Source organism: Oreochromis niloticus, linkage group LG14 (genome assembly GCF_001858045.2).
Source record: "Oreochromis niloticus isolate F11D_XX linkage group LG14, O_niloticus_UMD_NMBU, whole genome shotgun sequence".
Classification (NCBI taxonomy): Eukaryota; Metazoa; Chordata; class Actinopteri; order Cichliformes; family Cichlidae; genus Oreochromis; species Oreochromis niloticus.
The window spans coordinates 1,770,155-1,782,469 of record NC_031979.2 but is presented as its reverse complement, the minus strand read 5'-3'; the positions used below and the strand labels follow the sequence as shown (position 1 = coordinate 1,782,469).

The window sequence follows — 12,315 nt, the reverse complement described above, 5'->3', positions numbered from 1 at the left end:
GCCGAGAGATATAATCTCTCCAGCGTGTCCTGGGTCTGCCCCGGGGCCTCCTCCCGGTGGGACATGCCCGGAACACCTCACCCAGGAGGCGCCCAGGAGGCATCCTTGTCAGATGCCCGAACCACCTCAACTGGCTCCTTTCGATGTGGAGGAGCAGCGGCTCTACTCTGAGCCCCTCCCGGATGGCCGAACTTCTCACCCTATCTCTAAGGGAGAGGCCAGCCACCCTTCGGAGGAAGCTCATTTCTGCCGCTTGTATCCGCGATCTCGTTCTTTCGGTCACTACCCACAGCTCGTGGCCATAGGTGAGGGTAGGGACGTAGATCGACCGGTAAATTGAGAGCTTCGCTTTCACACTCAGCTCCCTCTTCACCACGACGGACCGGTGCAGCGTCCGCATCACTGCAGCCGCAGCACCAATCCGTCTGTCGATCTCCGGCTCCCTTCTCCCATCACTTGCGAACAAGACCCTGAGATACTTGAACTCCTCCACTTGGGGCAGGAACTCATCCCCGACCCGGAGTGGGCACTCCACCCTTTTCCGGCTGAGAACCATGGCCTCAGATTTGGAGGTGCTGATCCTCATTCCCGCTGCTTCACACTCGGCTGCGAACCGCTCCAGTGCGAGCTGGAGGCCTTCACCTGATGAAGCCAACAGAACCACATCATCCGCAAAAAGCAGAGATGAGATTCTGAGGCCACCGAAGTGAAAGCCCTCCGCCACTTGGCTGCGCCTAGAAATCCTGTCCATAAAAATTATGAACAGAACCGGTGACAAAGGGCAGCCCTGGCGGAGCCCATCACCCACCGGGAACGAGTCCGACTTATTGCCGGCAATGCGAACCAAACTCTTGCAACGGTTGTATAGGGATCGAATGGCCCGTAGCAATGGGCCAGACACCCCATACTCCCGCAACACCTCCCACAGGACACCCCGAGGGACACGGTCGAATGCCTTCTCCAAGTCCACAAAACACATGTAGACTGGTTGGGCAAACTCCCATGCACCCTCAAGTATCCTTGAGAGGATAAAGAGCTGGTCCAGTGTTCCGCGACCAGGACGAAAACCGCATTGTTCCTCCTGTATCCGAGGTTCGACTAACGGACGAACTCTCCTTTCCAGCACCCTGGCATAGACTTTCCCAGGGAGGCTGAGGAGTGTGATCCCCCTGTAGTTGGAACACACCCTCCGGTCTCCCTTCTTAAAGATGGGGACCACCACCCCGGTCTGCCAGTCCAGGGGTACTGCCCCTGATCTCCACGCAACATTGTAGAGGCGTGTCAACCAGGACAGCCCTACAACATCCAGAGCCTTCAGGAACTCGGGGAGGACCTCATCAACACCAGGGGCTCTGCCACCAAGGAGTTGTTTAACTGCCTCAGTGACCTCGCCCCCGGAAATTGGCGGGTCATTCCCCTCATCCCCAGACTCTGCTTCCTCCTCGGAAGACGTGTCAGTGGGATTAAGGAGGTCCTCGAAGTATTCCTTCCACCGTCCGACAATTTTCTCAGTCGACGTCAGCAGCGCTCCGCCAGCACTATACACAGTGCAGGTAGAGCACCGCTTTCCCCTCCTGAGACGCCTGACGGTTTGCCAGAATCTCTTCGAGGCAGTCCGAAAGTCTTTTTCCATGGCCTCTCCGAACTCCTCCCACACCCGAGTTTTTGCTTCAGCCACTGCCTGAGCCGCATTCCGCTTGGCCTGTCGATACCTGTCGGCTGCCTCCGGAGTCCCACAGGCTAACTAAGCCCGATAGGACTCCTTCTTCAGCTTGGTGGCTCCCTTCACCTCTGGTGTCCACCATTTGGTTCGGGGATTACCACCACGGCAGGCACCAACCACCTTGCGGCCGCAGCTCAATGCAGCAGCTTCGGCAATGGAGACGCTGAACATGGTCCATTCGGACTCAATGTCCCCAGTCTCCCTCAGAATGCTGTTGAAGCTCTGCCGGAGGTGTGAGTTGAAGATCTCGCAGACTGGGGCCTCTGCTAGACGTTCCCAGCACACCCTCACTACGCGTTTAGGTGCACCGGGTCTGTCCAGCGTCCTCCCCCGCCACCTGATCCAACTCACCACCAGGTGGTGATCAGTTGACAGCTCAGCCCCTCTCTTTACCCGAGTGTCCAGAACATATGGTCGCAGGTCTGGTGATACGATTACAAAATCGATCATCGACCTGCGGCCTAGAGCGTCCTGGTGCCACGTGCACTTATGGACACTCTTATGTTCGAACAAGGTGTTCGTTATGGCCAAACTGTGATTTGCACAGAAGTCCAATAACAAAACACCGCTCGGATTCAGATCAGGGAGGCCGTTCCTCCCAATCACGCCCCTCCAGGTCTCGCTGTTGTTACCCACGTGAGCATTGAAGTCTCCCAGCAGGACAACAGAGTCTCCCGGTGGGGCACCTTCCAGCACCCCCCTCCGAGGAATCAAAAATGAAAAATTAAAATTGAGGTGGAAAGGTGATAAAGGGTATGAGGATGACATCACACAGTCAGTAATCAATACTGGAATGGTTAAAGAAGACACTTGGACTATGTGATGAAGTCACAGTGGGAAAGAGTAGCCAACTGAGAGCTGTTTCTTTGGCAGTTGCTCACTGGAGATGCATGATCACAAAAGCATCTAAGCAGCAGGGGGAAAGCCAGTATATTTACAAATTGCGAATACATACATATTTTTTGCAAGTCATCAGTGCTGTGTTGGTCAGATTTCAACGCATAATTCCTAAATTTTAAAACCCAAATGTAAAGTAGTCCTACCTTCCTCTTCTTGAATGCCTGTCTGGCTAGGTATCCCCTGCAAGCAGCCTGGAACAGAGAAATGTTCCTCCTCGTCTGGAAATCTCGCTGCTCCTCCAGTCTGGACAGAATCCCTGCTCTGAAGAACACCTGCAGGAGGACAAATAGAGTTAGAAGAGTGTCACATATACCGGCTTTCTCCTCTATTTTCTCACATTATTAACTCTGGGTACTGACATACCTAAAGTTAATATTTCAAGTTCAAGTAAAGTGCTGTGAAAAACTATTTGCTCTAATTTTAATATTAGAAAAAGATAACCAGAGTAATTAGAAATAAATGTAGTTTATTTTTGTAAACTTTTGTAAATGTAGCACTTTTTAAATTGATGACTTCATGTATTAAGGGAAAAAAGCTGTTCAAACAAACCTGGCCCTGTGTGAAGCATTTCCCACTTGTTAAATCATGAATTAATTAACATTAACCACATTTGTTTGGAAAGCAGAGTTCAGTTTTACCAGCCACACCCAGGTCTTACTGTCAGACCTGTTGATCAAGAAATCGGTTAAGATGAGTGTTAAGGAGTCAACAATAAGAAATGGGGAAAAATGGCATCCAGGGGAGAAACAGGAGGTTCCAAGGTTCATAATGGCAAGGATCACCGTTGTCCCTGATAACATTCAGCATTATTCGATGGATGTCAGCTCCAACAGACTATGACTTTTTAAAACTATCCAATTAGAAAATTATTAACAACTGACATCTATTTTATACATTTTCTGAACCGCTTCTCATCATTGTTTGATCAAAGCAACAATTTGCATAGTAATAATAAAGAAACTGACCTCGCAGCCCATCGTTTGTCAGTTAGGCTAGTTTTAGTCACTAATCAAATGTACTCTTTATAATGAAGGGGAAACCTGCAGTCAGCTGAGACTGAAGAAGTCACTTGGTGGATTGACTAAACATTTCTTCCACTGAAAACGCCAACTCCAGATGAACAGAATAGACTTTCTGGGACGTTGCTTTGTGCACTGGTGAACAGTCATGTTGGAACAGAAGAAGGCCATTACCAAACTGTTCCCACAAAGTTGGGAGCATGAAATTTTCCAAAATGCCTTCATGTGCTGAAGCATTAAGACTTCCTTTCACTGGAACTAAAACAGCAGTTTAAAGAAATGATTAAAAACCCTAAATTACAAATAACAATTATGCCCATGATGAGTATATGTAAACTTCTGCAATAATCGCTTTGTGGGTACCTGCGTTATAGTTCAGTGAGGTGCTCTACTATGATTTTGAGGCAGACTCCAAGTCAAAAGTTGCAGTCCAGCTGCTACAGTTTTGTTTTTTTGTTTTTTTTAAATAGTGATTTAATGAGCATTAGGTTGTTCCTCATCCAGTTGCCTGTGAGCTATGTTTACTGCCAGAGGGGAAAAAAACCAACAACAACAAAAAATTTATTTATAGATTTCTACAAATACTGATATTTTGTGTAAAATTGGGTATTAAAAGACTCAATGACTTTGCCATGACTTCAGGTACCAGAAATCAAATCTGCTCCAGTGGGATTTTCTGTTGTAGGCAGATGATTTCTAACTAGCCTGGAAAGAGACAACACTTGTGGCAAACATGAACAGCTATGCTCCTCAGAGACCCTTTTGTCAGTGTGGGAATGGTTTAATACTACCATGCAGAGAGCTACAAAAGGTTTGGCATTGCACACCAGGGATAGTTTGGCAGCAATACGCAATGCGGCCACCTGCACAGCCCACAAATCTTGTGTTACTGCTAATTCCTCCAGGCCGATGAGTCCAAACACAACTAATGTCAAAAATCTGTGTGATTCGCTTTAATGTTAGATGGCAGGTAATGTCACTGGTTAGAAAATACTGAGAAAGACAATGCTAGTATTAAGACCCTTAGCCTAAATCAATAAACAAAAGAAGAGACGGGTAAGATGAATAGCACTGATTACCTCTGTACCATGGAGGTGGCTAGACAATGACCAATGACTAGACAACTGAAAAGATGAAATGTAATATTATTATTTAGGTAGTGGTACAGGCCAGGTACACAGAGAGACGGGGAGCTGAATTTAAATGCAAGCATGTTGGGGACAAAGTGAAGAAAGGAGCTAAAATGTAAAATGAGCAGCATCTGGCTGCATTTCAATGATATTGGAGACTGGCTGAAGTGATATCCGCTTTTATACTCAGCCATTTTCCATTGTGGAGGATAAAAGGTTTTAAACATGTCCAGGCCTTAAACCTCATATGTGTTCTCCTAAGTTACAGTTCAGTCTTGACTATTACACATAATAAAATATGCCTTTGAATATATGCATGTAGCACAGAGCCATGGCTCAGTGTCTGAGTGTCTAAATGAGTTTCATAGGCCTGAATGTGCTTGAAGTTTTTTATAATTCTTAACTTGTTTGAACTACTGTTCACCACAAACAAGCACAAGCAGAATTTTGGCCTTTGAACCGTTTTTTTTTTTTTTTTTTTGGTTGTTTTTTTTAAGTCTTGCAGTTTTTCCTACTGATAAAAACCTCTCTTATGGCCATTCAAACTATACAAAATAATTAGGCATTAAACATTTAAATGACAGAAAAGTTTGTTTTTCCATTTTCCATAGAAATTTCTGGTTTTTACGATTACAAAAAAACCAGAACAGTCTGGGCAATCAGCTGCAATAATTTTTGCCGAAATGTTCCACATTTATTATTTATGATTTAAGTCCAAAGAGTCATGCCTACAAATTTCTTTCCTTGTCACAGCAGCTTTTTCTTCATCATGTAGAAAAACAGTTAAATATGTAACTTCTTTACACTGACAGAATGGGAAGTATCACTGGTCCGGCCCACTTAAGGTCAACGTGGGCTTCCGACTCTAGAGCGGCTCTTCCTCAACCTCCTCCGACCACAGGTACAACATGCCCAGGACCCACTACAATTCGCATACAAGGCGGATGTCGGAGTGGAGGATGTCATCCTGTACCTCCTACATAGAGCCCACTCACACCTGGACAAGGGAAAAGGCACGGTCAGGATCCTGTTTCTTGACTTTTCCAGTGCCTTTAATACCATCCGGCCCTGTCTGCTCCAGGAAAAACTAAACAGGATGCAGGTGGACCCCTGCCTGGTCGCTTGGATCTCTGACTACCTCACTGACAGACCACAGTACGTCAGGCTGAAGGACATCACGTCTGACACTGTGGTCAGCAGCACAGGAGCACCACAGGGAACTGTGCTGTCCCCTCTTCTCTTCACCCTGTACACCTCTGACTTCTGCTACAACTCTGAATTATGCCATATTCAGAAGTTTGCAGACGACACAGCCATCATGGGTTGTATCTGGGATGATCAGGAAGAGGAGTACAGAAGTCTGGTGAGGAACTTGGAGTCACACAAACCACATGCAACTCAACACCTCAAAGACCAAGGAACTGGTTGTGGACTTCGGGAGGTCCAGAGCAGGTCCACTGCCGGTTCAGATAGAGGGAGAGGAGGTGGAGGTGGTCAACAAGTACAAGTACCTCGGGCTGTGGGTGGACAACAAACTGAACTGGTCATGCAACACAGAGCACCTGTATAAAAAAGCCCAAAGCCGACTGTACTTCCTCAGGAGGCTGAGGTCTTTTAACATCTGCAGGAAGCTCCTGAGGATGTTTTACCAGTCGGTGGTTGCTTTTCTATGCTGTGGTGTGCTGGGGGAGCAGCACAGCAAAGCAGGACTCATCCAGGCTGAAAAGGCTGGCTCTGTGGTCGGCATGAAGCTGGACACTCTGGTGATAGTGGCAGAGAAAAGGACACTAAAGAAATTGATGGACATTATGGACAATGCTGGGCATCCTCTGCATACGGCCATAAACAACCAGAGGAGTCTGTTCAGTGACAGGTTGCTTCTCCCAAAGACAAGAACCAACAGACTTAAAAACTCCTTTGTCCCACACGCCATCAAACTGTTTAACTCCTCTCTGGAGGGGAGAGGGAGGGGAAACAGGAGGACAAAGGAGGGGGGAACAACTAAGCTGTAGTGCCTTTTCACTGTGCAATACTTTTTGTTAATATCCAACGGTGCAATAGACTCACAATACTTGAAATGTGCAATTCCCTTGTATTCTTATTCCTATTTATTCTATTTATCTCTGTATTTATATATGTCTCTGTATTTATATATGTGTATATATGGTATATTTCTGCTCACATTCTGTAACTTCTGTCGGTGCTGTGCTATTAGAAACCGAATTTCCCGGAGGAATCCACCCGAGGGATTAATAAAGTTTTATCTAATCTAATCTAATCTAATGTGGCCTGCCATGTAAAATGAGTTTGGCACCCCTGACATAGACTATGTTAGGCAGGTGTTATTACTTAACACAGACAAACGTTAGCTGGAAAATATACCTTTAATTATTAACAACATCTCTTAGGCAAGTCATTCCTTTCTTTGCTGATATTTTTTAAGTATGCCTGTCTTTCTTGTATTTCCATCTGACCCTGATTAAAAAATAGCATACACAAACAAGTATATTGTAATAATATATATATATATGTAAAACACCGAGCATGCCCCTGCGGGCGGTTTATCCTTCAAGCTCGGGTCCTCTACCAGAGGCCTGGGAGCTTGAGGGTCCTGCGCAGTATCTTAGCTGTTCCCAGAACTGCGCTCTTCTGGACAGAGATCTCCGATGTTGTTCCTGGGATCTGCTGGAGCCACTCGCCTAGCTTGGGAGTCACCGCACCTAGTGCTCCGATTACCACGGGGGACCACCGTTACCTTCACCCTCCACATCCTCTCGAGCTCTTCTCTGAGCCCTTGGTATTTCTCCAGCTTCTCGTGTTCCTTCTTCCTGATATTGCTGTCATTCGGAACCGCTACATCGATCACTACAGCCGTCTTCTTCTGTTTGTCTACCACCAATATGTCCGGTTGGTTAGCCACCACCATTTTGTCCGTCTGTATCTGGAAGTCCCACAGGATCTTAGCTCGGTCATTCTCCACCACTCTTGGGGGCGTCTCCCATTTTGACCTCGGAACTTCCAGGCCATATTCGGCACAGATGTTTCTGTATACTATGCCGGCCACTTGGTTATGGCGTTCCATGTATGCCTTGCCTGCTAGCATCTTGCACCCTGCTGTTATGTGCTGGATTGTCTCAGGGGCATCTTTACACAGCCTGCACCTGGGGTCTTGCCTGGTGTGATAGACCCCAGCCTCTATGGATCTTGTGCTCAGAGCTTGTTCCTGTGCTGCCATGATTAGTGCCTCTGTGCTGTCTTTCAGTCCAGCTTTGTCCAGCCACTGGTAGGATTGGCTGGACAAAGCCTGGTAGGATTTCTGGATTTCTGCCGGTGGTACATATATGTATAAATATGTATATGTATGTATATGTATATATATATATATATATATATATATAAATATAAATATAAATATATAAAACATAAATAATAATATGTAATGATATAATGTAATGTGTTTAACTAAATGAATCCTGTTATGTTTTCTCCTTTTCCACCCATTTCAAGGATGATGTAAGGTAAATTATTCTGTGATGTGAAGTGCTGCTTCATCAGGGTACCTTCTTCATAAAGGAGAAGTGGCACTCCATTCTTTGAGGACACATGATTTTTGTTAGCATCTTTAAAAAGACTAATGTTTATTGAATTCAGGAATCTGACCTCAACTCCATTTACCATTTATGGAACATTTGCAAACCCCAACACTTTCAGCAGTATAAAAAAAGTCTTTGTAACATTGCCACATCACCCTGGGATAAAACTGATTTTCATGTTTAATGTATTTATCAAGTCCATCTAGCTCATATTGCAGTAATTACAAAGAACTAATACTGTCCATAGTATTAGACATATATGCAATCTGTTTCCATGCTGCCCACAGACTGGGCCACTTAATCTCCAACTGGGCAGCTGGTGCTTTGCCTTCCCACATGAGCTGGTTGGACGCGTTTGTCTCTCAACTGTCAGTAAAAACATTACGAAACAAGAGGCATTACCAATCTTACTGATATGAGGACTAGTGCTGGGCAATATGGAAAAAATATTTATCACGATATGAATTATTTTATATCACGATAACGATATATATCACGATATACCACCTGACCTGTGGTCATCTGGAAAGTATGCAGTCTGTAAACAGCGAGTGGAGAGGGTGCAGTCTTTGTTTTGAGTTACCGTAAAGCATGTCGCAAATCCGGGTGCATGTAAAGCAGCACCATGTTGCAAAACCACAAGACGGAGTTTCTTTGCGAAAAATATAATTTTTTTTATACTTTATTTTCTCTTGCATGAAGTTAAGAGTATGTATAGTGAGAAGACAACACTAATATATTTGCCACAGGCTATTTAACCCTTTAAGACCTACCATAGAACCAAGTCCGCCAGAGCTTATCTTTACATTTTACATGCTGTAGTGCCATTTGTGGGAGCATTTCAAGTTGCTACACATCAATACAACCATTATAGCCCAAATTTTAATAATATGTATGCATTAAGTCCATAGTAACTACATAAATTGCAAAAAAGTGCAATAAACTACAAAAAAATTGAAAATCGTTTTTGTTTTGTTTTTTACATATATTTCTAGTTAGAGAAATTTAAGAGGCTTATCCCTCAAAACTGTAAATACAAAAACGTTGCACAAAATAGTTTCCAACCACGAGAAATTTATTTTGAGTGTCTTCATAGTTTTATGTTTGAGATACACTAATTTTTATATACTACAGGAAAAATGAAAATAAATATTACAATGCAAATTTGCAAAAAAACAGCATGTGCATCAAAATAAACTATTTCCAACAGTGTAATTTGACTTCTAAGCATCCCAGAAACGATACAGAAAAGCATAAAGTCAAACATGACTTTTAAAAACACCAACATAAGCTTTGAAGGTAAAAAAAACAACAACTACATTTTCCGCGAAATGACGTCACTTCCGGTTTCGGACAGGTAATGGCGGGCATGCGATAGTTCGCGCTGACTTAATATTCCAACATAGGAAGTGTTATGAACAGCTGATCGGATCGGCAAAGCGCGTTTCTGGAATATTATGTTTTTGTTGCTGGAAGTGCTTTTTATGCAATTTTTGCAAAGCTATATGTGGAAGGAAACCGTGACCTAGGGCAAGCTAAGGGAATAAGAGTCAAGTACAACTCCTACGGTTTCATATGCAAAACAAATTATTGCGCTAGCTTACGTGGTTCCAGTTCTACAGGGATTTAAAAATAGGCAAAACGGAGTGTGCCTGCTCCGGCCGGTTGTAAAGGGTTAATGATATATTTTAGGTAATAATTTATAAAATTAGGGTTAGAAACGATAGAAACGATAGAAGACAAATGGCACGATAGACACTTTTCTGTCGTCCACACGATATATATCGTCATATCGCCCAGCACTAATGATTACCAAAGATTTAAAAAAACTTTGGTACTAAAAAGTTAACTTTAGGAATCTAGTGGTCCAACTCTAAGGCAAGGTCAAACATTCTGCAATATCTGCCAAGAAACTTCGATAATTGACAGCTCAAGGCCCAGACTGTTCTTTATTCCGCAGACATTCACAGATCTAATTAGCAAAAACTGCCTGCCCTTTTCCTTGTGATTAGCTGCACTTTATCCTCAACAGTCTGGCAGTGTTTGACTGCTGCTTGGCAAGATACAGAGAGTGCAGAAAATATCACCTCTTGCCCCCAAAAAGAAAAAAAATAGAGAATTAGGACTAGTGAGGATACATGTGGAAGTGTGAAGAGTTTGTCACTGCAGAGGAAGAAAAAAGAAACAGAGAGCCTGTCGCCCCCTTTTGCTAGACAACCTAGTGAGTAGAATGAAAATGTGATCTAATTATCTGTTTAACTGCAAGGGCCAAAGCATAAAAAGGTTTTTGGATTTGAATCCTTTTTCTTGCTCTTTCACAGCAACACAAAGCAGCAACAGCCAAAGGACAAGCTGCTCAACATTAGTGTAGAAAGTGATGATGAAAACCCACAAAAATCTAATTTTCAACAATAAATGTAAAGACAACAAAGAAGACAGAACTGGATTTTAGGATTGCAATAAAAAAGGGGAGCTCTGAGGATCACCACAAAGAGAATTAGTACTGTGAAGGAAATCTTGAGTTTGCAGTAACAGGAAAACTGCGTCAACTCATAAGTAGAAGTACACTGAGATGAAAAAGTGTATGCATGAGGCATCACTCACCCTGCTTAGCCCCATGTGGTAGTTACTCTTCTCCAGCTCCAAAGACTCCAGTAACTCCTCCACTGCCTGCAAAAGAGCAGAACGAACACTCAATAGATAAACAACCCAATCCCTCTGTGTCTGGGCCTTACCTATGTCTGGTCATGTGACCTGGCTCCTAAATGATGCAAGTTACGTGTCATAGCAACAAACACCAATCCACTCTGGAATCGGCTAACACAAGCACACACCTACCTCGATGTGCCTTGAAGGACACAGAGATGCTACTGAGTGTTTTTTAATGTCAGGTTTCACTTGTCGTGTGAAATAAACCTTAAGGAGTCCAACTGTAGACTGTCTGACTACAAGGTTTGAAAAGTGATGCTACACACTACATTTAGTAAACATGTCATTAAATGTACAGTCGGGGAAATAATTATTTGATCCCCTGCTGAATTGGAAAGTTTGCTCACTTATAAAGAAATGATCAGTCTTTAACTTTTATGGTGGTTTTTATTTTAAGGGAAAAAGACAGAACAGCAACCTAAACTCCAGACAAAAGGCATTACAGTTAAGTTAAAAACTGATTGGACCACTCCCCTTCACATGAACTCGCTAAATCTTTTAGGTTTCTTGGCTGCCACTCAGCAACTTAAAGCTTGCTTCAGCTCCGTCCACAGATTGTTTTATACAACTGAGGTCTGGAAACTGAGTAGGGCACTGCATGACCTTAATGTGCTTCTTTGGCAACTCTCTTATTGTCTTTGCAGTATGTGTTGGATCACTGTCAAAAAACGGTTGAGTTGATGCCCTAGAGTTCAATTTCGGTTTCACGTTTCTCCCCAAGCGTTCTCTGAATCATCTAGATGTTCACTGTTAAATTGTATATGTACCTTCTTGAGCAGGGGACCTTGTTGGCGTTGCAAGATTTCAATCCATTACAGCATGGCGTGTTATCAACAGGGTTCTTGGTCACTGTGTTCCCATCTGCCTTCAGATCATTAACAAGCTCCAAGTTTTGGACTGATCTACCACCTTTCTCATGATCATCCCCACCCCATGATGTACGATAATCATTCGTCCTCTATCTGGAAAGATGGTCATTTTAGATTTCTTCCATTTACAAATAAAATAGTTGTAGTTCTGTATTAAAATAAAACTGCCATAAAAATTAGATACTGTTCTTGTTTTTCTCCTCTTTTTTTTTGGTAAGGCAACAGCAAGGGCTCATCATCAAGTAACTGTTTCCCCCACTGTAAGAGCCTTTGAGGGTTAGTATTCTTCGAACTCTTGGAAAAACTACCTTTATTTCATGCACATATCTGTTTCGTGAAATTCCTGAACAGTTGCAAGACAAGGTTAATGTA

General features: G+C 43.6%; 1 protein-coding gene across 11 annotated transcripts in view; it reads right to left on the bottom strand.

Annotated features, from left to right (window-relative positions):
• The window catches only part of myo18ab (myosin XVIIIA b), a 135,640-nt gene that overhangs the window by 42,055 nt on the left and 81,270 nt on the right, over window positions 1-12,315 (bottom strand). For all 11 annotated transcript variants that reach the window (XM_019367496.2, XM_013266182.3, XM_013266186.3 and 8 more), the window contains 2 exons: window positions 10,970-11,035; window positions 2,767-2,895 (listed from right to left, as the gene is read on the bottom strand). In XM_019367496.2, the coding sequence (XP_019223041.1) occupies window positions 2,767-2,895; window positions 10,970-11,035 (195 nt within the window). The remainder of the gene's footprint in view (window positions 1-2,766; window positions 2,896-10,969; window positions 11,036-12,315) is intronic.